This window comes from Bufo gargarizans, chromosome 5 (genome assembly GCF_014858855.1).
Source record: "Bufo gargarizans isolate SCDJY-AF-19 chromosome 5, ASM1485885v1, whole genome shotgun sequence".
In the NCBI taxonomy this organism is placed as follows: domain Eukaryota; kingdom Metazoa; phylum Chordata; class Amphibia; order Anura; family Bufonidae; genus Bufo; species Bufo gargarizans.
This window is the reverse complement of record NC_058084.1, coordinates 482339388-482363285: the sequence shown is the minus strand read 5'-3', so window position 1 is coordinate 482363285 and position 23898 is coordinate 482339388. Positions and strand designations below refer to the sequence as shown.

At 57.2% G+C, this 23898-nt stretch overlaps 2 protein-coding genes across 7 annotated transcripts in view; one reads left to right on the top strand and one right to left on the bottom strand.

Moving 5' to 3' along the window:
* SNAP47 (synaptosome associated protein 47) overlaps positions 1 to 12868 on the bottom strand; it is a 39885-nt gene extending 27017 nt beyond the window's left edge. The window contains exons 1-4 of one of the 4 annotated variants that reach the window (XM_044294108.1): positions 12787 to 12868; positions 11153 to 11644; positions 9868 to 10340; positions 4077 to 4192 (exon numbers count right to left, since the gene is read on the bottom strand). In XM_044294108.1, the coding sequence (XP_044150043.1) occupies positions 4077 to 4192; positions 9868 to 10340; positions 11153 to 11631 (1068 nt within the window). In that variant the 5' untranslated portion in view covers positions 11632 to 11644; positions 12787 to 12868. Of the gene's footprint in view, positions 1 to 4076; positions 4193 to 9867; positions 10341 to 11152; positions 11645 to 12606; positions 12766 to 12786 lie in introns of those variants that run through there. The other 3 variants (XM_044294111.1, XM_044294109.1, XM_044294110.1) reach the window with 3 other exon arrangements.
* On the top strand, positions 12781 to 23898 carry JMJD4 (jumonji domain containing 4). 3 transcript variants are annotated; one of them, XM_044294113.1, is made up of 7 exons: positions 12781 to 12919; positions 13674 to 13901; positions 16074 to 16239; positions 16988 to 17113; positions 17953 to 18196; positions 20442 to 20588; positions 23583 to 23898. In XM_044294113.1, the coding sequence occupies exons 2-7, from the start codon at positions 13682 to 13684 to the stop codon at positions 23877 to 23879; spliced, it is 1200 nt and encodes a 399-aa protein (XP_044150048.1). In that variant the 5' UTR covers positions 12781 to 12919; positions 13674 to 13681; the 3' UTR covers positions 23880 to 23898. The 3 variants fall into 3 exon arrangements, with proteins under 3 accessions (XP_044150048.1, XP_044150050.1, XP_044150049.1); XM_044294114.1 differs by having other exon boundaries at positions 12919 to 12961; XM_044294115.1 differs by lacking the exon at positions 20442 to 20588.

Genomic DNA, 23898 nt, shown 5'->3' with positions numbered 1-23898 from the left:
TGATACAGTCCTGACCTCAGTATCTGAGGAAAGGGATTTAGGGGTCATTATTTCAGAAGACTTAAAGGTAGGCAGACCATGTCATAGAGCAGCAGGAGATGCTAGCAGAATGCTGGGGTGTATAGGGAGAGGCATTACTAGTAGACAGAGGGGGGGCGCTCATGCCGCTCTACAGAGCACTAGTGAGACCTCATCTGGAGTATTGTGCTCAGTACTGGAGACCATATCTCCAGAAGGATACTGATACTTTGGAGAGAGTTCAGAGAAGAGCTACTAAACTGGTCCATGGATTGCAGGATAAAACTTACCAGGAAAGATTAAAGGACCTTAACAAGTAGAGCTTGGAAGAAAGACGAGACAGAGGGGAGATGAGAGAGACGGCTAAATACATGAAGGGAATCAACAAGGTAAAAGAGGAGAGAAGATTTACAGGAAGAAAAACTGCTACAAGAGGACATAGTGTTACATTAGAGGGGCAAAGGTTTAACAGTAATATCAGGAAGTATTACTTTACTGAGAGAGTAGTGGATGCATGGAATAGCCTTCCTGCAGAAGTGGTAGCTGCAAATACAGTGGAGGAGTTTAAGCATGCATGGGATAGGCATAAGGCCATCCTCCATATAAGATAGGGCCGGGGGCTATCCATAGTATTCAGTGTATTGGGAAGACTAGATGGGCCAAATCGTTCTGCCGACACATTCTATGTTTTTATGAGCTCAGGAGATTTTTACATACAGATATATACAGCCACCACTAGAGGGAGCTCAGGAGATTACTACATACAGATATATACAGTCACCACTAGAGGGAGCTCAGGAGATTACTGCATACAGATATATACAGCCACCACTAGAGGGAGCTCAGGAGATTACTGCATACAGATATATACAGCCACCACTAGAGGGAGCGCAGGAGATTACTGCATACAGATATATACAGCCACCACTAGATGGAGCTCAGGAGATTACTACATACAGATATATACAGCCACCACTAGAGGGAGCTCAGGATATTACTGCATACAGATATATACAGCCACCACTAGAGGGAGCTCAGGAGAGTACTACATACAGATATATACAACCACCACTAGAGGGAGCTCAGGATATTACTGCATACAGATATATACAGCCACCACTAGATGGAGCTCAGGAGATTACTACATACAGATATATACAGCCACCACTAGAGGGAGCTCAGGATATTACTGCATACAGATATATACAGCCACCACCAGAGGGAGCTCAGGAGATTACTGCATACAGATATATACAGCCACCACTAGATGGAGCTCAGGAGATTACTACATACAGATATATACAGCCACCACTAGAGGGAGCTCAGGATATTACTGCATACAGATATATACAGCCACCACTAGAGGGAGCTCAGGAGAGTACTACATACAGATATATACAACCACCACTAGAGGGAGCTCAGGATATTACTGCATACAGATATATACAGCCACCACTAGAGGGGGCTCAGGAGAGTACTACATACAGATATATACAGCCACCACTAGAGGGAGCTTAGGAGATTATTACATACAGATATATACATCCACCACTAGAGGGAGCTCAGGATATTACTACATACAGATATATACAGCCACCACTAGAGGGAGCTCAGGATATTACTACATACAGATATATACAGCCACCACTAGAGGGAGCTCAGGAGAGTACTACATACAGATATATACAGCCCCCACTAGAGGGAGCTCAGGAGATTACTACATACAGATATATACAGTCACCACTAGAGGGAGCTCAGGAGATTACTACATACAGATATATACAGCCACCACTAGAAGGAGCTCAGGAGATTACTACATACAGATATACACAGCCACCACTAGAGGGAGCTCAGGAGATTACTACATACAGATATACACAACCACCACTAGAGGGAGCTCAGGAGATTACTACATACAGATATATAAAGCCACCACTAGAGGGAGCTCAGGATATTACCGCATACAGATATATACAGCCACCACTAGAGGGAGCTTAGGAGATTATTACATACAGATATATACATCCACCACTAGAGGGAGCTCAGGATATTACTACATACAGATATATACAGCCACCACTAGAGGGAGCTCAGGATATTACTACATACAGATATATACAGCCACCACTAGAGGGAGCTCAGGAGAGTACTACATACAGATATATACAGCCCCCACTAGAGGGAGCTCAGGAGATTACTACATACAGATATATACAGCCCCCACTAGAGGGAGCTCAGGAGATTACTACATACAGATATATACAACCACCACTAGAGGGAGCTTAGTGGTGGAGAATCTCTATAAGCTTCATTGGGGCCCCTTGGGGTAGCACACTATGACCATGCGCTCCTGCTCTAGAAAATTCACTGGTAAACAACCTGGACTGCACTGACACATAGTAACAAACCATCACAGAGCATTTGTACAGCTACTGAGATAGAATTGTAGCAAGTTCTCAGTATGCATGTTGTTATTCAATGACAGCAAGCAGAGCTCTTAGAAAGGTTTAGGAATTAATTCACAGATTCTATTTAAAAAAAAACTGTAAGACTTTGAAGTCCACAGTCTTAGCACTATATTTACATGGGACTGCAGGGGCTCTATAAACCAATAATTTAAAGCTGTGTAATCAGAGGGGCCTCCTGTCAGTGGTGGGCACATGTTAAGGGGGAGGGGTATCGCTGTCAGCGGTGGGCACATGTTAAGGGGGAGGGGCGTTCCTGTCAGCGGTGGGCACGTGTTAGGGGGGGAGGGGCATTGCTGTCAGCGGTGGGCACGTGTTAGGGGGAGGGGCGTTCCTGTCAGCGGTGGGCACGTGTTAGAGGGAAGGGGCGTTCCTGTCAGCGGTGGGCACGTGTTAGGGGGAGGGGCGTTCCTGTCAGCGGTGGGCACGTGTTAGGGGGAGGGGCGTTCCTGTCAGCGGTGGGCACGTGTTAGAGGGAAGGGGCGTTCCTGTCAGCGGTGGGCACGTGTTAGGGAGGGGAGGGGCGTTCCTGTCAGCGGTGGGCACGTGTTAGAGGGAAGGAGCGTTCCTGTCAGCGGTGGGCACGTGTTAGGGAGGGGAGGGGCGTTCCTGTCAGCGGTGGGCACGTGTTAGGGAGGGGAGGGGCGTTCCTGTCAGCGGTGGGCACGTGTTAGAGGGAAGGAGCGTTCCTGTCAGCGGTGAGCACGTGTTAGGGGGGAGGGGCGTTCCTGTCAGTGGTGAGCACGTGTTAGAGGGAAGGAGCGTTCCTGTCAGTGGTGGGAACGTGTTAGGGAGGGGAGGGGCGTTCCTGTCAGTGGTGGGAACGTGTTAGGGAGGGGAGGGGCGTTCCTGTCAGCGGTGGGCACGTGTTAGGGGGGGAGGGGCATTGCTGTCAGTGGTGGGCACGTGTTAGGGGGGGAGGGAGGGGCGTTCCTGTCAGTGGTGAGCACGTGTTAGAGGGAAGGAGCGTTCCTGTCAGTGGTGGGCACGTGTTAGGAGGGGAGGGGCGTTCCTGTCAGTGGTGGGAACGTGTTAGGGAGGGGAGGGGCGTTCCTGTCAGCGGTGGGCACGTGTTAGGGGGGGAGGGGCATTGCTGTCAGTGGTGGGCACGTGTTAGGGGGGGAGGGAGGGGCGTTCCTGTCAGGGGAGGGCACGTGTTAGGGGAGGGGCGTTCCTGTCAGTGGTGGGCACGTGTTAGGGGAGGGGCGTTGCTGTCAGCGGTGGGCACGTGTTAGGGGAGGGGCGTTCCTGTCAGTGGTGGGCATGTGTTAGGGGGAGGGGCGTTGCTGTCAGTGGTGGGCATGTGTTAGGGGGAGGGGCGTTGCTGTCAGTGGTGGGCACGTGTTGGGGGGAGGGGCGTTCCTGTCAGCGGTGGGCACGTGTTAGGAGGAGGGGCGTTGTTGTCAGCGGTGGGCATGTGTTCGGGGGAGGGGTGTCGTGTCGGTGGGCCGAGTTGCTGCTTACACACATGGAGATAAGTGGCTGCAGCGCCGGCCCCTGATCATAACCAGATCCTCAGCGCCTGGAGCGATAACCTCATATTATTCGCTGACCATGTGATGTGGGCGGGGCTACAAGATCTGGGGGCGTTACCTTTCTGAGCTCCAGCACTTCGGAGTCGGTCACCTCCTGCTGCTCGGCCATGGCCGCCGCCTCCTCTCCTCCCCCGCGGGGCCCCGATCTCACAATGGTGTCCAGAAACCAGGAATCTAAACGGGAGATAAAATGTGAAAAGTGGATTCATGGCGCCATCTAGTGCGGGCTCAGCGGCAGCTTCTTCCCTGTGTCCAGTCTCTGGCGGCTCTGCCACGTTCTATCACCCATGACCCGCTGGCAGAACCAAACCATTACCAGCACCGGTTCAGAGACGCTAATGGAGGCCATACAAGTCTCCACTGTCCTCCTAGCATCTCATTCATGATCCAGGATCCATACGATGAACAGAAAAGCAGAGATCTCTCACTAATAACCGGGGGCAGCCTCTCCCTCCCCCGCAGTCCCCGGCCTCTCCTTCCCCCGCAGTCCCCGGCCTCTCCCTCCCCCGCAGTCCCCGGCCTCTCCCTCCCCCGCAGTCCCCGGCCTCTCCCTCCCCCCTAGGTCCCCAGCCTCTCCCTCCCCCCTAGGTCCCCAGCCTCTCCCTCCCCCCTAGGTCCCCAGCCTCTCCCTCCCCCCTAGGTCCCCGGCCTCTCCCTCCCCCCTAGGTCCCCGGCCTCTCCCTCCCCCGCAGTCCCCGGCCTCTCCTTCCCCCGCAGTCCCCGGCCTCTCCCTCCCCCGCAGTCCCCGGCCTCTCCCTCCCCCGCAGTCCCCGGCCTCTCCCTCCCCCGCAGTCCCCGGCCTCTCCCTCCCCCGCAGTCCCCGGCCTCTCCCTCCCCCCTAGGTCCCCGAGCTGAAGAAAGATCATTATAAACAGTGCAGGGAGGAGGATGTGTGATCCTCAGGCTCCATCTAGTGGCCAGTTGTGGCAGTGCAGGGAGGAGGATGTGTGATCCTCAGGCTCTATCTAGTGGCCAGTTGTGGCAGTGCAGGGAGGAGGATGTGTGATCCTCAGGCTCTATCTAGTGGCCAGTGGTGGCAGTGCAGGGAGGAGGATGTGTGATCCTCAGGCTCCATCTAGTGGCCAGTGGTGGCAGCGCAGGGAGAAGGATTTGTGATCCTCAGGTTCCATCTTGTGGCCAGTGATGGATGTATGATCCTCGGGTTTCATCTAGTGGCTAGTGGTGGCAGTGCAGGGAGGAGGATGTCCAGAAAAAGTGCAAATACATAGAAACATAGACTGTGTCGGCAGATAAGAACCATGTGGCCCATCTAGTCCGCCCAATATACTGAATACTATGGATAGCCCCGGCCCTATCTTATATGGAGGATGGCCTTATGCCTATCCCATGCATGCTTAAACTCCTTCACTGTATTTGCAGCTACCACTTCTGCAGGAAGGCTATTCCCTGCATCCACTACTCTCTCAGTAAAGTAATACTTCCTGATATTACTGTTAACCCTTTGCCCCTCTAATGTAACACTATGTCCTCTTGTAGCAGTTTTTCTTCTTGTAAATGTTCTCTCCTCTTTTCCCTTGTTGATCCCCTTTATGTATTTAGCAGTCTCTCTCATCTCCCCTCTGTCTCGTCTTTCTTCCAAGCTCTACATGTTAAGGTCCTTTCATCTTTCCTGGTAAGTTTTATCCTGCAATCCATGGACCAGTTTAGTAGCTCTTCTCTGAACTCTCTGCAAAGTATCAGTATCCTTCTGGAGATATGGTCTCCAGTACTGAGCACAATACTCCAGATGAGGTCTCACTAGTGCTCTGTAGAGCGGCATGAGCGCCCCCTCTGTCTACTGGTAATGCCTCTCCCTATACACCCCAGCATTCTGCTAGCATCTCCTGCTGCTCTAGGACATGGTCTGCCTACCTTTAAGTCTTCTGAAATAATGACCCCTAAATCCCTTTCCTCAGATACTGAGGTTAGGACTGTATCACTGATTGTATATTCTGCTCTTGGGTTTTTACGCCCCAGGTGCATTATCTTGCACTTATCAACATTACATTTTAGTTGCCAGAGTTCTGACCATTCCTCTAGTTTTCCTAAATCCTTTTCCATTTGGTGTATTCCTCCAGGAACATCAACCCTGTTACAAATCTTTGTGTCCTCATCAAAAAGACCCACCTTACCATCGAGGCCTTCTGCAATGTCGCTGATAAAGATATTAAACAATATGGGTCCCAGAACAGATCCCTGAGGTCCCCACTGGTAACAAGACCTTGGTCTGAATATACTCCACTGACTACAACCCTCTGTTGTCTGTCCCTCAGCCACTGCCTAATCCATCCAACAATATGGGAGTCCAAGCCCAATGACTGCACTTTATTGATAAGCCTTCTATGTGGGACAGTATCGAAAGCCTTACTAAGGTCCAGATAAGCGATGTCTGCTGCACCTCCGCCATCTATTATTTTAGTCACCCAATCAAAAAAATCTATAAGATTAGTCTGACATGATCTCCCTGAAGTAAACCCATAGTGTTCTTCATCTTTCAATCCATGGGATTTTAGATGTTCCACAATCCTCTCCTTTAATAGGGTTTCCATTAATTTCCCCACTATTGATGTCAGACTCACTGGTCTATAGTTGCCCGATTCCTCCCTACTACCTTTCTTATGAATGGGCACAACATTTGCCAATTTCCAATCTTCCGGGACGACTCCTGTTACTAATGATTGGTTAAATAAATCTGTTAATGGTTTTGCCAGCTCACCACTAAGCTCTTTTAATAATTTTGGGTGTATCCCATCAGGCCCCTGGGACTTATTTGTCTTCACTTTAGACAGCTGACTCAGAACATCTTCCTCTGTAAAGACACATGCGTCAAACGATTTATTAGTCATCCTTACATATCTCCAAACTTGTCCACATATATACACGCACATAGGACCTTTCACATGTAAAACGTTTTTTATATCACAAATATCCACAATTGTACTGGTATGCACGCATGTATCTCCGGAAAAAGGCGCCAGCGCATCACGTTGGGACATAGACGCGTATAGCAGCTGGACAAACACAAAGTCCCATCCACTGATGTCTCAATCTCAGCAAAAAGTGCGGATGTGCGTATTATCATCCGTTATAAAAACCAGGTCCCACAGAGGCGCGTGAACATATCCGCACATATCACCGTAGGGGCAAATGAGATCACTGCCAGTGCCCCAGGAGCAGAGCCATGTTTGGGTACATATGCACAGGAATCGATCACCTAAATAGCTGTATCTAACAGATAGAATCAAAAAATGTCTCATTTGCCCCTACGGTGATATGTGCGGATATGTTCACGCGCCTCTGTGGGACCTGGTTTTTACAATTGTGGATATTTGTGATATAAAAAACGTTTTACATGTGATAGGTCCTATGTGCGTGTATATATGTGGACAGGTTTGGGGATTCGCACTTTCTCTGGACATCGGCGTCAGCCTCACTGCCCTCTTTTTCTAACTGGATGTGACTATGTTCTGTCCCCTCAGGTGTTGTGTCCACCGTTCTATCTGATGTGATACATCACATATAAATGTACTTTCTATGTATTGTCTAATAAAGCATATGTGTATTTTGCTCCTCTACCCGTCTAGTCTCAGTTTATCCTTGTTCGTGTGCTGTGTATGGACACCGAGTGGCTACGTCTCTATAGTGTTTTTTCCACCACATAAGATCACCAAATGTGAACGCAAATCTGTGTGCATTCTGTGACTGTTGTATTCTAATCCATCTAGTGGCCAGTGGTGGCAGTGCACGGAGGAGGAAGTGTGATCCTCAGGCTCCATCTAGTGGCCAGTGGTGGAAGTGCAGGGAGGAGGATGTGTGATCCTCGGGCTATATCTAGTGGCCAGTGGTGGCAGTGCAGGGAGGAGGATGCGTGATCCTTGGGCTCCATCTAGTGGTCAGTTGTGGCAGTGCAGGGAGGAGGATGTGTGATCCTCGGGCTCCATCTAGTGGCCAGTGGTGGCAGTGCAGGGAGGAGGAAGTGTGATCCTCGGGCTCCATCTAGTGGCCAGTGGTGGCAGTGAAGGGAGAAGGATGTGTGATCCTCGGGCTCCATCTAGTGGCCAGTGGTGGCAGTGAAGGGAGAAGGATGTGTGATCCTTGGGCTCCATCTAGTGGCCAGTGGTGACAGTGCAGGGAGGAGGATGTGTGATCCTCGGGCTCCATCTAGTGGCCAGTGGTGGCAGTGAAGGGAGAAGGATGTGTGATCCTCGGGCCCCATCTAGTGGCCAGTTGTGGCAGTGCAGGGAGAAGGATGTCTGATCCTCGGGCTCCATCTAGTGGCCAGTGGTGGTAGTGCAGGGAGGAGGATGTCTGATCCTCGGGCTCTATCTAGTGGCCAGTGGTGGCAGTGCAGGGAGGAGGATGTGTGATCCTCGGGCTCCATCTAGTGGCCAGTGGTGGCAGTGCAGGGAGGAGGATGTGTGATCCTCAGGCTCCATCTAGTGGCCAGTGGTGGCAGTGCAGGGAGGAGGATGTGTGATCCTCGGTCTCCATCTAGTGGCCAGTGGTGGCAGTGCAGGGAGGAGGATGTGTGATCCTCAGGCTCCATCTAGTGGCCAGTGGTGGCAGTGCAGGGAGGAGGATGTGTGATCCTCGGGCTCCATCTAGTGGCCAGTGGTGGCAGTGAAGGGAGAAGGATGTGTGATCCTCGGGCTCCATCTAGTGGCCAGTGGTGGCAGTGCAGGGAGGAGGATGTGTGATCCTCGGGCTCCATCTAGTGGCCAGTTGTGGCAGTGAAGGGAGAAGGATGTGTGATCCTCGGGCTCCATCTAGTGGCCAGTTGTGGCAGTGAAGGGAGAAGGATGTGTGATCCTCGGGCTCCATCTAGTGGCCAGTTGTGGCAGTGCAGGGAGGGGGATGTGTGATCCTCGGGCTCCATCTAGTGGCCAGTGGTGGCAGTGCAGGGAGGAGGATGTGTGATCCTCGGGCTCCATCTAGTGGCCAGTTGTGGCAGTGAAGGGAGAAGGATGTGTGATCCTCGGGCTCCATCTAGTGGCCAGTTGTGGCAGTGAAGGGAGAAGGATGTGTGATCCTCGGGCTCCATCTAGTGGCCAGTTGTGGCAGTGCAGGGAGGGGGATGTGTGATCCTCGGGCTCCATCTAGTGGCCAGTGGTGGCAGTGCAGGGAGGAGGATGTGTGATCCTCAGGCTCCATCTAGTGGCCAGTTGTGGCAGTGCAGGGAGGAGGATGCGTGATCCTCGGGCTCCATCTAGTGGCCAGTGGTGGCAGTGCAGGGAGAAGGATGTGTGATCCTCGGGCTCCATCTAGTGGCCAGTGGTGGCAGTGCAGGGAGGAGGATGCGTGATCCTCGGGCTCCATCTAGTGGCCAGTTGTGGCAGTGCAGGGAGGAGGATGCGTGATCTTTGGGATCTATCTAGGAAGGAAGTTACCCAGGATCCTCAGGTTAACCCTGTACTGGCCACAAGCAGAGTTCACCCGCACATCTATATACAGCTACAGGCACTTATACTGTAACATTGTAACAAACTCTCAGCCGTGAGAAGTATTATTTGTAAGATCCAGGAAATTAATGTGAGAAATTGGCGCTGCTCTACCCATAGGGCATGTGAAGCAGAACAGTGCAGTTCTGTATGTGACCACAGCAGGGATCTGCAAGCTACGGTGCTCTAGCTGTTGTGAAACTACAACTCCCATCATGCACCATTCATTTCTTTAGGAGTTACAAGAACAGCCGAGCAGATGTGCACGCTGGGAGTTGTAGTTTAGCAACAGCTGGAGCGCCGGAGGTTACTGTCCCAGGACTAGGGATAAAGACATGAGGTTACAACAGAACTGTGAGTGCAGCTCTGGATGTGACTAGAGTATAAGAGAAGATGTCTGCGTTCATTTACCGGTTTGCCATCCTGGACTCTTCTCGCTGGGAGACGGGCGGCACTGGTCGCTGAAGATGGCGGCTTCTGGGGTGAACTCCACCTTCTTCCTGTACTGCATCTCCAGCAGGGGCAGGACGAGCGGTAACCTGGCGGATATGACGGTGAAGGTGACGTCCGGCCGCCCCAGGAATCTCTGCCGGACGCTCATCTCGTGCCCGCTCACCACTCTGATGTCGTCCACGTCCTGGCGCTGGTAGCGGTGCAGGGGGCGGTGGTCACAGTCACAGATCTCCAGAGCGGACAGCAGGAGGGTGAGGCGACCCGGCCTGAGGCTGACCTCGGGGTGACGGCAGAAGATGATGGGGATGGTAGTGATGACTCCGTCTTTCCCGCGGCTCTGGGCGGCGGCCTCTGGCTCTTTAGACGCTGATCTCTTCCATGGACTCCCACTGAACGGCCACCAAGAAGGAGACTCCAGAACCGACAACATCCTGTGGGGGCGACAACCGTCACTGCGCATTCTGCATCCGGGAAAGGGGATCCAGCTGTGCCCGGCTTCTGAGCGGTACCCCCCCCCCCCCCCCCGAGACGTCGGTGCCATGCAGGAGTCCGGGAAAGCTGGGTGCACAGGGGAGGGGATCCAGCTGTGCCCGGCTTCTGAACGGTACCCCCCCCCCCCCCCCCCCCCCCCGAGACGTCGGTGCCATGCAGGAGTCCGGGAAAGCTGGGTGTACAGGGGAGGGGATCCAGCTGTGCCCGGCTTCTGAACGGTAACCCCCGAGACGTCGGTGCCATGCAGGAGTCCGGGAAAGCTGGGTGTACAGGGGAGGGGATCCAGCTGTGCCCGGCTTCTGAACGGTAAGCCCCCCGAGACATCGGTGCCATGCAGGAGTCCGGGAAAGCTGGGTAACTCCACAGGGCGACGGCCCCGGCTCTCCCGGACTAACACATAATGTCACTTACCTCCAGTAATGATTGTTACAGATCCCGCGGGGCAGTCACCCAGCTTTCCTGGACTCCTGCACGGTAAACCCAGCTAGTCAGGCTGAGATGCATGGAAAAGCTGGGTGACCACCAATATGGCCGCCATGGCCACGGCCACTTGTGATGCCACCCAGCTTTCCTATGTGCACAGGGATAAGCAGGCGTCACTGCACCGTGGACAGATGAAGCTGCTCACTATTACTTCCTGCAGGGTGTCAGTCTTCACTGCAGTCCTGACATTCTATCCAAGAACCAGGAGGATCGGGATGAGCAGGTCAGTGCAGTGGGGGGACTATACAGTATGAGGCCCCCGGGTTACCTGTCTGCGGTCGCCATGTCGCCCTCGATCTTGCTCAGTCCGCTCATGATGCCGTCCAGCTGCTCCCCCTGGTGGTGCAGTACCCGGGTGGTGCCCTCCATGCATCTCTGGGAGCCGGACATGATGCCGAGCAGCTCCTTCCCCTTGGAGGTCCCGTCCCCCCGTGGTGACAGCAGCCGCTCCCTCCAGAAGTGCTCCAGCACCGGGAAGACGGCGTTCCGGCTGGGGATCAGCGAGCTGAACCAGTGCTTGGCTCCGCCCCCCTCCAGTACAGTGATGGAGCTGAAGATGTAACTGGACGACTCCTTCTTGATTTCACTGATGCCGGAGAGCGGGAAGCGGATCAGGAAGTCGTCGGCGCCGTCCGCCTGGAAGCGCAGGTGAGTGGCGGTCAGCGACAGCCTCCCCGGACGCCATCGCTTCTCGCTGCTCAGGTAATAGGAGCCGGTCCAGGAGCGGAGCGCCAGATCTTCACTCATCAGAGAGAACTATCTAGAAAGAGCAAGAACGCTGTTCTACTAAACAGGCAAAGCTGCAGTGTAAAGCATGGGGGCGGAGCAGAGCTGCAGCGTAAAGCAGGGGGGGGGTGATGGGGCAGAGCACCAGCATAAAGCAGGGGGGGATTATGATGGGGCAGAGCACCAGCATAAAGCAGGGGGGGATTATGATGGGGCAGAGCACCAGCATAAAGCAGGGGGGGATGATGGGGCAGAGCACCAGCATAAAGCAGGGGGGATGATGGGGCAAAGCTGCAGTGTAAAGCATGGGAGGCAGAGAAGAGCTGCAGGATAAAGCAGGGGAGATGATGAGGCAGAGCACCAGCATAAAGCAGGGGGGATGATGGGGCAGAGCTGAGGTGTAAAGCATGGGAGGCAGAGCTGCAGCATAAAGCATGAGGGATGATGGGTCAGAGCTGTGGTGTAAAGCAAGTGACGGGATTTACAGAATTCAGTGACCTCGGGCCCCTGATCTCCTCGGTGTCCGAGGCGTCGCCCTCTGTACGTTGGGTGAGATCAGGGGCCGCTCTCCCCAGGTTTCCCCTCCGGAGGCTGAGTGCCACGTTTTCCGGGACACGGGCTCCTCAGAATCCATTAAGTGAATAAGAAGCCAGCTTTAGCCTCGTGGCCCTAAAGATCTTACTTAGAACCACGGCGCCCACAGCGGCCATTACACACCACGGTCATCCAATCAGACGAAAGCTGCTTTTATGGTGTAAGTAATCTGATTGGTTGGGCGGGGGAAGCCACCAATCAGTGACCAGCTTTCATTTTCCAGCACAGGTTGGAAAATAACAGGATTAATCTGATTGGTTGTTGAGGATAAACCATGCAGAGGGAGGAGTAAAGATAACAGCCAATCACATTACCCAGAGCAGCTCAGAAAAAGACAGGAGTATTTTCATTGGTTCATATGATTGGTTGTTATGGGCAACAGAGAATCAGCGTAGTAGTTACCCATAGCAACCAATCAGATCCATCCCGTACACCTGCAATGAAGCCTCCAGGGATTGGAAGACGAGTCACGTGACAGGGGGATGGCCCGGATGACACAGGACAGAGTCACACAGCTGCTGTAGAACAACAACTCCCAGCCTCCCCGCATATAGGCAGTAAGACTCCTAACATGCACCGCACCTCACGGACCGTTACCGGGAACTACACGGACGATGATCCTGGAGACACCGCCTCTAACGTCATCCGTCGTACCACGTGACCAGTCTGTGTAGCCGGGAAAAGTGACCGACCGGGAACCAGGAAGAACGGAACTGTAAGACTGGTAGAGGCCGGGATATTGGAGGGACCCCTACAGGTTACAGTGAAGGGGCCCTCATAATATCATAGTCAAGTGGTAGACAGATCTCTGATAATATAGCAGAGGGGCCCTTATAATAGACAGACCCCTGATAATATAGCAGAGGGGCCCTTATAATAGACAGACCCCTGATATTATAGCAGAGGGGCCCTTATAATAGACAGACCCCTGATATTATAGCAGAGGGGCCCTTATAATAGACAGACCCCTGATATTATAGCAGAGGGGCCCTTATAATAGACAGACCCCTGATATTATAGCAGAGGGGCCCTTATAATAGACAGACCCCTGATATTATAGCAGAGGGGCCCTTATAATAGACAGACCCCTGATATTATAGCAGAGGGGCCCTTATAATAGACAGACCCCTGATATTATAGCAGAGGGGCCCTTATTATAGACAGACCCCTGATATTATAGCAGAGGGGCCCTTATAATAGACAGACCCCTGATATTATAGCAGAGGGGCCCTTATAATAGACAGACCCCTGATATTATAGCAGAGGGGCCCTTATTATAGACAGACCCGATATTATAGCAGAGGGGCCCTTATTATACAGACCCCTGATATTATAGCAGAGGGGCCCTTATTATAGACAGACCCCTGATATTATAGCAGAGGGGCCCTTATAATAATCCAGTATTTATATTTGTCGTTGTTATGGTAACATTGCTCCTCCCCTTTACTAATAAGACATATATGATACAGAGCGTGTTATGGACGCGGTGACGGAGCCGGTTACTCGCCCCGCCAGGAGCCGCATTGACCGCCTAGAGGACCCGGACACGTTCAGCTACCATGAATTCTTCCACAAGTACATGATCGCCAACGCTCCGTGCCTCTTCTCCGCTGAGTTCACCCGGTCGTGGAGCAGCCGCCGCTCGTGGGTCACCGCCGATAACAACCCCAACTGGGATCATCTGCTGCAGGTTTTTGGTAAGTTTCGTGGATCTTCTGCCTGTAGACAATACCGGGCGATCGGGCTGAGTGCCCTTTGTTGGGGGTCCCCTGGTGGTTGTCGCTTCCCCCACAATCTACTGCTCCAGGTGTCTTCTCCCCTTCACATTCCGCACATCGCTCAGCCCGATCACGTCTTCACCAGCGTCCGGCGCCACTTCTGCCACAGCTACACGGTCACAGTTGTGTCATTACATCGGTTACTGGGCACACCGACTGCGGCATGTCATGTATAAGTCTATGGCAGCTGTTATGGGGGGCGCTGACGTAGTAAGGGGGCGCTGACGTAGTAAGGGGGCGCTGACGTAGTAAGGGGGCGCTGACGTAGTAAGGGGGCGCTGACGTAGTAAGGGGGCGCTGACGTAGTAAGGGGCGCTGACGTAGTAAGGGGGGCGCTGACGTAGTAAGGGGGCGCTGACGTAGTAAGGGGGCGCTGACGTAGTAAGGGGGCGCTGACGTAGTAAGGGGGCGCTGACGTAGTAAGGGGGCGCTGACGTAGTAAGGGGGCGCTGACGTAGTAAGGGGGCGCTGACGTAGTAAGGGGGCGCTGACGTAGTAAGGGGGCGCTGACGTAGTAAGGGGGCGCTGACGTAGTAAGGGGGCGCTGACGTAGTAAGGGGGCGCTGACGTAGTAAGGGGGCGCTGACGTAGTAAGGGGGCGCTGACGTAGTAAGGGGGCGCTGACGTAGTAAGGGGGCGCTGACGTAGTAAGGGGCGCTGACGTAGTAAGGGGGCGCTGACGTAGTAAGGGGGCGCTGACGTAGTAAGGGGGCGCTGACGTAGTAAGGGGGCGCTGACGTAGTAAGGGGGCGCTGACGTAGTAAGGGGGCGCTGACGTAGTAAGGGGGCGCTGACGTAGTAAGGGGGCGCTGACGTAGTAAGGGGGCGCTGACGTAGTAAGGGGGCGCTGACGTAGTAAGGGGGGCGCTGACGTAGTAAGGGGGCGCTGACGTAGTAAGGGGGCGCTGACGTAGTAAGGGGGCGCTGACGTAGTAAGGGGGCGCTGACGTAGTAGGGGGGCGCTGACGTAGTAGGGGGGGGCGCTGACGTAGTAGGGGGGCGCTGACGTAGTAGGGGTGCGCTGACGTAGTAGAGGGGCGCTGACGTAGTAGAGGGGCGCTGACGTAGTAGGGGGGGCGCTGACGTAGTAGGGGGGCGCTGACGTAGTAGGGGGGCGCTGACGTAGTAGGGGGGCGCTGACGTAGTAGGGGGGCGCTGACGTAGTAGGGGGGCGCTGACGTAGTAGGGGGCTCTGACGTAGTAGGGGGGCGCTGACGTAGTAGGGGGGCGCTGACGTAGTAAGGGGGCGCTGACGTAGTAAGGGGGCGCTGACGTAGTAAGGGGGCGCTGACGTAGTAAGGGGGCGCTGACGTAGTAAGGGGGCGCTGACGTAGTAAGGGGGCGCTGACGTAGTAAGGGGGCGCTGACGTAGTAAGGGGGCGCTGACGTAGTAAGGGGGCGCTGACGTAGTAAGGGGGCGCTGACGTAGTAAGGGGGCGCTGACGTAGTAAGGGGGCGCTGACGTAGTAAGGGGGCGCTGACGTAGTAAGGGGGCGCTGACGTAGTAGGGGGCGCTGACGTAGTAGGGGGGCGCTGACGTAGTAAGGGGGCGCTGACGTAGTAAGGGGGCGCTGACGTAGTAAGGGGGCGCTGACGTAGTAAGGGGGCGCTGACGTAGTAAGGGGGCGCTGACGTAGTAAGGGGGGCGCTGACGTAGTAGGGGGGCGCTGACGTAGTAGGGGGGCGCTGACGTAGTAGGGGGGCGCTGACGTAGTAGGGGGGCGCTGACGTAGTAGGGGGGCGCTGACGAAGTAGGGGGGCGCTGACGAAGTAGGGGGGCGCTGACGAAGTAGGGGGGCGCTGACGAAGTAGGGGGGCGCTGACGAAGTAGGGGGGCGCTGACGAAGTAGGGGGCGCTGACGAAGTAGGGGGGCGCTGACGAAGTAGGGGGGCGCTGACGAAGTAGGGGGGCGCTGACGAAGTAGGGGGGCGCTGACGTAGTAGGGGGGCGCTGACGTAGTAGGGGGGCGCTGACGTAGTAGGGGGGCGCTGACGTAGTAGGGGGGCGCTGACGTAGTAGGGGGGCGCTGACGTAGTAGAGGGCACTGAGGTTGCGTTCTACATGTCTCTACGTTATTGTTTGTATTTCAGGAGACGCCATCGTTCCTGTGGCAAATTGTGACGTGAAGGAATACAACGCCAACCCTAAAGAGCTCCTCCCCCTCCGAGAATACATCGCCTACTGGAGAGACTATATCAAGAATGGCCACCGCTCTGCCGGGGGGTGCCTCTATCTGAAGGACTGGCACATGAGGAGGTATGAGGTGGGCAGTGCCCAATCTACATGCCACACATAGGAGTCGCGTCTGCCCCGTACTGCACCAGGAGTCGCGTCTGCCCCGTGTCCCCTCCCGGGGGTCTCGTCTGCCCCGTGTCCCCTCCCGGGGGTCTCGTCTGCCCCGTGTCCCCTCCCGGGGGTCTCGTCTGCCCCGTGTCCCCTCCCGGGGGTCTCGTCTGCCCCGTGCCCCCTCCCGGGGGTCTCGTCTGCCCCGTGCCCTCTCCCGGGGGTCTCGTCTGCCCCGTGTCCCCTCCCGGGGGTCTCGTCTGCCCCGTGTCCCTCCCGGGGGTCTCGTCTGCCCCGTGTCCCCTCCCGGGGGTCTCGTCTGCCCCGTGTCCCCTCCCGGGGGTCTCGTCTGCCCCGTGCCCCCTCCCGGGGGTCTCGTCTGCCCCGTGTCCCCTCCCGGGGGTCTCGTCTGCCCCGTGTCCCCTCCCGGGGGTCTCGTCTGCCCCGTGTCCCCTCCCGGGGGTCTCGTCTGCCCCGTGTCCCCTCCCGGGGGTCTCGTCTGCCCCGTACCCCCTCCCGGGAGGTCGCATCTGTCCTGTACCCCCTCCCGGAGGTCCTGTCTCTCCCGTACCCCCTCCCGGAGGGCGCGTCTGCCCTGTGCCCCCTCCCGGGGGTCGCGTTTGCCCCGTACCCCCTCCTGGAGGTTGCGTCTCTCCTGTCCCCCCTCCCAGAGGTCATGTCTGCCCCGTACCCCCTCTGAGCCGCCTCCTCTCATCTCCAGGGAGTTCCCGGACCAGGACGTGTACGACACTCCAGTTTACTTCTCATCTGACTGGCTCAATGAATACTGGGACGCTGTGGGCGTGGATGACTACCGCTTTGTCTACATGGGCCCCGCTGGTTCCTGGTAGGTATAGCGGCAGTGAAGCTCCTTTAACCTCTTAATGGCCAGGTACATGGGGCCCTCCTGCTGTGTATTACACCCAGCTCTTACCTGTACCTCGAGGTGTGGGAAGTCAGTCCTCAGCGCGGTAAACGGTCATGGCTCCTAGACAGGTTAATCCAGCATCAATTATCGGGTCTTGGATTATCATATTATATCTCCGTTAGCTGCAGTAATCAGCGTCCAGTCAGAATGCAGGAGATTGCGAGCTCTGGGCTCCGGGTTATTTGGAGGTGACCGCACTATAGTGTTCGTCCAGCAGGTGGCAGCCTCCTCCCCTTATCACCAGCTCTAGGACAGGGGTCGTCCACAGGATAGGTGATAAGTGTCTGACTCATGGGACCCCACAAAGATGAAAACCAGAGTCCAGTTCTTACAGCTCAGGGCTTGTTACAGTGTATCAGTGCAGCTGAGAGCCGTCAGCCTGGTGTCCAGGACAGGAGGGAGGTTGTTACAGTGTATCAGTCTGGACAATGTGAGGCAGACACATCAGCAGCGTAGAGCTCTCTCGAGATCATTTTGTTACAATGTATCAGTGCAGGTAATTTGTATCATTCTGGAGTCCAAGATGTTTAGCTTACAGCGCATTGTCTAACTCTACAGTTATACAATGTAACGAACCCTCAGCCCTATGTCCAGGTCATGACAGGTTTTCAGCTTCTGCATGTAAACAAGAATGTTCCATTCACTGACAGCAGAGATATTGAGATGGTGACACTTTTCTGTAGTGACTCCCCATTAATGAGCCGATTACATGCCCCCCCCCAGCGTTATAATGATCCACGTCCTGCACATTATCACAGGACTCCCTTCCACGCGGACGTCTTCCGATCCTACAGTTGGTCGGCGAATATCTGTGGGCGTAAGAAGTGGCTGCTGTTGCCGCCCGGCCAGGAAGAAGATCTTCGTGATTGCAGCGGACACCTTCCATATGATGTGACGGCGCTGTCCCTCCAGAACCGCTGCCCCCCACCCCTGGAGGTTATCCAGGAAGCCGGAGAGATCATCTTTGTGCCCAGCGGCTGGCACCATCAGGTCTACAATCTGGTGAGAGGAGAACTGCTGCACCACATCCCCCTCCACCTGTAAGACCAGGCACCAATACCCTGCGGTACATTAAAGGGGGGCTCTGGGTCTGTCTGAGTAATGGGGAGGGTGAGATAAGCTGTCCTTAGGGTAGGTCATCAGATCAGCGGGCCGACTCCTGGTACCAGAACTTCACAGCTCCATCCACCGTGTAATGGCCATGGCTGGTTACTGCAGCGCTGCTCTGACTGCCAGGAAGAGCTAAGAGAGGACCAGACCCTCTGACCAGCTCACAGCTCCATCCACCGTGTATCGGCCATGGCTGGTTACTGCAGCACTGCTCTGACTGCCAGGAAGAGCTAAGAGAGGACCAGACCCTCTGACCAGCTCACAGCTCCATCCACCGTGTATCGGCCATGGCTGGTTACTGCAGCGCTGCTCTGACTGCCAGGAAGAGCTAAGAGAGGACCAGACCCTCTGACCAGCTCACAGCTCCATCCACCGTGTATTGGCCATGGCTGGTTACTGCAGCATTGCTCTGACTGCCAGGAAGAGCTAAGAGAGGACCAGACCCTCTGACCAGCTCACAGCTCCATCCACCGTGTAATGGCCATGGCTGGTTACTGCAGCACTGCTCTGACTGCCAGGAAGAGCTAAGAGAGGACCAGACCCTCTGACCAGCTCACAGCTCCATCCGCCGTGTAATGGCCATGGCTGGTTACTGCAGCACTGCTCTGACTGCCAGGAAGAGCTAAGAGAGGACCAGACCCTCTGACCAGCTCACAGCTCCACCCACCGTGTATCGGCCATGGCTGGTTACTGCAGCGCTGCTCTGACTGCCGGGAAGAGCTAAGAGAGGACCAGACCCTCTGACCAGCTCACAGCTCCACCCACCGTGTAATGGCCATGGCTGGTTACTGCAGCACTGCTCTGACTGCCAGGAAGAGCTAAGAGAGGACCAGACCCTCTGACCAGCTCACAGCTCCATCCACCATGTATCGGCCATGGCTGGTTACTGCAGCGCTGCTCTGACTGCCAGGAAGAGCTAAGAGAGGACCAGACCCTCTAACCAGCTCACAGCTCCATCCACCATGTATCGGCCATGGCTGGTTACTGCAGCGCTGCTCTGACTGCCAGGAAGAGCTAAGAGAGGACCAGACCCTCAGACCAGCTCACAGCTCCATCCACCGTGTAATGGCCATGGCTGGTTACTGCAGCACTGCTCTGACTGCCAGGAAGAGCTAAGAGAGGACCAGACCCTCTGACCAGCTCACAGCTCCATCCACCGTGTAATGGCCATGGCTGGTTACTGCAGCACTGCTCTGACTGCCAGGAAGAGCTAAGAGAGGACCAGACCCTCAGACCAGCTCACAGCTCCATCCACCGTGTATCGGCCATGGCTGGTTACTGCAGCACTGCTCTGACTGCCAGGAAGAGCTAAGAGAGGACCAGACCCTCTGACCAGCTCACAGCTCCATCCACCGTGTAATTGCCATGGCTGGTTACTGCAGCACTGCTCTGACTGCCAGGAAGAGCTAAGAGAGGACCAGACCCTCTGACCAGCTCACAGCTCCATCCACCGTGTAATGGCCATGGCTGGTTACTGCAGCACTGCTCTGACTGCCAGGAAGAGCTAAGAGAGGACCAGACCCTCAGACCAGCTCACAGCTCCATCCACCGTGTATCGGCCATGGCTGGTTACTGCAGCACTGCTCTGACTGCCAGGAAGAGCTAAGAGAGGACCAGACCCTCTGACCAGCTCACAGCTCCATCCACCGTGTAATGGCCATGGCTGGTAACTGCAGCACTGCTCTGACTGCCAGGAAGAGCTAAGAGAGGACCAGACCCTCTGACCAGCTCACAGCTCCATCCACCGTGTAATGGCCATGGCTGGTTACTGCAGCACTGCTCTGACTGCCAGGAAGAGCTAAGAGAGGACCAGACCCTCTGACCAGCTCACAGCTCCATCCACCGTGTAATGGCCATGGCTGGTTACTGCAGCACTGCTCTGACTGCCAGGAAGAGCTAAGAGAGGACCAGACCCTCTGACCAGCTCACAGCTCCATCCACCGTGTATCGGCCATGGCTGGTTACTGCAGCGCTGCTCTGACTGCCAGGAAGAGCTAAGAGAGGACCAGACCCTCTGACCAGCTCACAGCTCCATAAGAGCTACTGTGGCGGATGTTATAAAACGTAGACCGCGTTCCATACTGCGGTGCAGGGACTGATCCTGTACAGAATGTCAATTCTGATCCTGGTCTTCCAGGAGGACACCATCTCCATCAACCATAACTGGGTGAACGGGTGTAACGTGTCCGTCATGTGGAGCTTCCTGCAGACGGAGCTGAGCGCCGCGCAGCGAGAGATCAGCGAGTGGAAGGAGACGATGGACGACTGGGAGCATCACTGCCAGGTGACGGTGCTATGTGTCATCTCCACGTCCCTCACCTCAGCCACCTAGTGGTGCCGACGTCTGCCCCCGTGCCCTAGCGCTGCCGACGTCTGCCCCCGTGCCCTAGCGCTGCCGACGTCTGCCCCCGTGCCCTAGCGCTGCCGACGTCTGCCCCGTGCCCTAGCGCTGCCGACGTCTGCCCCCGTGCCCTAGCGCTGCCGACGTCTGCCCCCGTGCCCTAGCGCTGCCGACGTCTGCCCCCGTGCCCTAGCGCTGCCGACGTCTGCCCCCGTGCCCTAGCGCTGCCGACGTCTGCCCCCGTGCCCTAGCGCTGCCGACGTCTGCCCCCGTGCCCTAGCGCTGCCGACGTCTGCCCCCGTGCCCTAGCGCTGCCGACGTCTGCCCCCGTGCCCTAGCGCTGCCGACGTCTGCCCCCGTGCCCTAGCGCTGCCGACGTCTGCCCCCGTGCCCTAGCGCTGCCGACGTCTGCCCCCGTGCCCTAGCGCTGCCGACGTCTGCCCCCGTGCCCTAGCGCTGCCGACGTCTGCCCCCGTGCCCTAGCGCTGCCGACGTCTGCCCCCGTGCCCTAGCGCTGCCGACGTCTGCCCCCGTGCCCTAGCGCTGCCGACGTCTGCCCCCGTGCCCTAGCGCTGCCGACGTCTGCCCCCGTGCCCTAGCGCTGCCGACGTCTGCCCCCGTGCCCTAGCGCTGCCGACGTCTGCCCCCGTGCCCTAGCGCTGCCGACGTCTGCCCCCGTGCCCTAGCGCTGCCGACGTCTGCCCCCGTGCCCTAGCGCTGCCGACGTCTGCCCCCGTGCCCTAGCGCTGCCGACGTCTGCCCCCGTGCCCTAGCGCTGCCGACGTCTGCCCCCGTGCCCTAGCGCTGCCGACGTCTGCCCCCGTGCCCTAGCGCTGCCGACGTCTGCCCCCGTGCCCTAGCGCTGCCGACGTCTGCCCCCGTGCCCTAGCGCTGCCGACGTCTGCCCCCGTGCCCTAGCGCTGCCGACGTCTGCCCCCGTGCCCTAGCGCTGCCGACGTCTGCCCCCGTGCCCTAGCGCTGCCGACGTCTGCCCCCGTGCCCTAGCGCTGCCGACGTCTGCCCCCGTGCCCTAGCGCTGCCGACGTCTGCCCCCGTGCCCTAGCGCTGCCGACGTCTGCCCCCGTGCCCTAGCGCTGCCGACGTCTGCCCCCGTGCCCTAGCGCTGCCGACGTCTGCCCCCGTGCCCTAGCGCTGCCGACGTCTGCCCCCGTGCCCTAGCGCTGCCGACGTCTGCCCCCGTGCCCTAGCGCTGCCGACGTCTGCCCCCGTGCCCTAGCGCTGCCGACGTCTGCCCCCGTGCCCTAGCGCTGCCGACGTCTGCCCCCGTGCCCTAGCGCTGCCGACGTCTGCCCCCGTGCCCTAGCGCTGCCGACGTCTGCCCCCGTGCTCTAGCGCTGCCGACGTCTGCCCCCGTGCCCTAGCGCTGCCGACGTCTGCCCCCGTGCCCTAGCGCTGCCGACGTCTGCCCCCGTGCCCTAGCGCTGCCGACGTCTGCCCCCGTGCCCTAGCGCTGCCGACGTCTGCCCCGTGCCCTAGCGGTGCCGACGTCTGCCCCCGTGCCCTAGCGGTGCCGACGTCTGCCCCCTGTGCCCTAGTGCTGCCAATGTCTGCCCCTGTGACCTAGTGGTGTAGATGTCTGTTCCTGTACCGTAGTGGTGCCAATATATGTCCCTGTGGTGCCGATGTCTGTCCCTGTACCCTAATAGTGCCTAGCGCTGAGGATCCCTGTTCCTGTATCTTGTCTAGTGCTAAGGAGCCCCGTTCACATTCCCTGTCTGGTGCTGAGGAGCTCTATCACCATTCTCTAGCGCTGAGGAGTCCTGTCCCCTTTCCCTGTCTAGCGCTGAGGAGCCCCACCCCCGTTCTCTAGCGCTGAGGAGCCCCACCCCCGTTCTCTAGCGCTGAGGAGCCCCACCCCCGTTCTCTAGCGCCGAGGAGCCCCACCCCCGTTCTCTAGCGCCGAGGAGCCCCACCCCCCGTTCTCTAGCGCCGAGGAGCCCCACCCCCGTTCTCTAGCGCCGAGGAGCCCCACCCCCGTTCTCTAGCGCCGAGGAGTCTCCTCCCGTTCTCTAGCGCTGTGCGGCCCCGTCCCCCAGCGCTGAGCGGCCCCGTTCTCTAGCGCTGAGCGGCCCCGTCCCCCGTTCTCTAGCGCTGAGCGGCCCCGTCCCCCGTTCTCTAGCGCTGAGCGGCCCCGTCCCCCGTTCTCTAGCGCTGAGCGGCCCCGTCCCCCGTTCTCTAGCGCTGAGCGGCCCCGTCCCCCGTTCTCTAGCGCTGAGCGGCCCCGTCCCCCGTTCTCTAGCGCTGAGCGGCCCCGTCCCCCGTTCTCTAGCGCTGAGCGGCCCCGTCCCCCGTTCTCTAGCGCTGAGCGGCCCCGTCCCCCGTTCTCTAGCGCTGAGCGGCCCCCGTTCTCTAGCGCTGAGCGGCCCCGTCCCCCGTTCTCTAGCGCTGAGCGGCCCCGTCCCCCGTTCTCTAGCGCTGAGCGGCCCCGTCCCCCGTTCTCTAGCGCTGAGGGGCCCCGTCCCCCGTTCTCTAGCGCTGAGGGGCCCCGTCCCCCGCTCTCTAGCGCCGAGGGGCCCCGTCCCCCGTTCTCTAGCGCTGAGGGGCCCCGGCCCCCGTTCTCTAGCGCTGAGGGGCCCCGGCCCCCGTTCTCTAGCGATGAGGGGCCCCGGCCCCCGTTCTCTAGCGATGAGGGGCCCCGGCCCCCGTTCTCTAGCGCTGGGCGGCCCCGCCCCCGCTCTCTAGCGCTGAGCGGCCCCGCCCCCGTTCTCTAGCGCTGACCGGCCCCGCCCCGTTCTCTAGCGATGAGGGGCCCCGTCCCCCGTTCTCTAGCGCTGAGGGGCCCCGTCCCCCGTTCTCTAGCGCTGAGGGGCCCCGTCCCCCGTTCTCTAGCGATGAGGGGCCCCGTCCCCCGTTCTCTAGCGCTCTCCGCTGTCTTCTTGCTGTGGGAATCATTTCTCTCTCTGATACTTTGCGCAGCTCATCCTGAAATCCTGCACTGGAATCCATTATAAGGAGTTTTACACCTTCTTGAGGATCATCGCTGAGCACAGGATTCAGGCCTTACAGGACGGACACGAGACCCTGCAGGGCCCCAACGTGATGGCTCCAGGGCCCCGACATGTACAGTTTGATCTCAGGAGGATTGTAGAGACTTTGATGTTATTAATGGACAATAAAGACTTCCAGAAACTGGACACGGAAACGTTACGGCCCCGGCCCGAAGACTTACTGCGCGAGCTGGAGCACGCGATCGGCGGGATTGTAACCGGATGAAGCTGTCAATAAAGTTATA

What these genes read in the sequence shown, in the direction of transcription:
- JMJD4 (XM_044294113.1), top strand. Translation starts at nt 13,682, where the DNA reads ATGGACGCGGTGACGGAGCCGGTTACTCGCCCCGCCAGGAGCCGCATT. An exon ending in TCATCTGCTGCAGGTTTTTG is followed by an intron (nt 13,902 to 16,073) that starts GTAAGTTTCGTG and finishes TTTGTATTTCAG; the next exon opens with GAGACGCCATCGTTCCTGTG. An exon ending in ATGGGCCCCGCTGGTTCCTG is followed by an intron (nt 17,114 to 17,952) that starts GTAGGTATAGCG and finishes ACATTATCACAG; the next exon opens with GACTCCCTTCCACGCGGACG.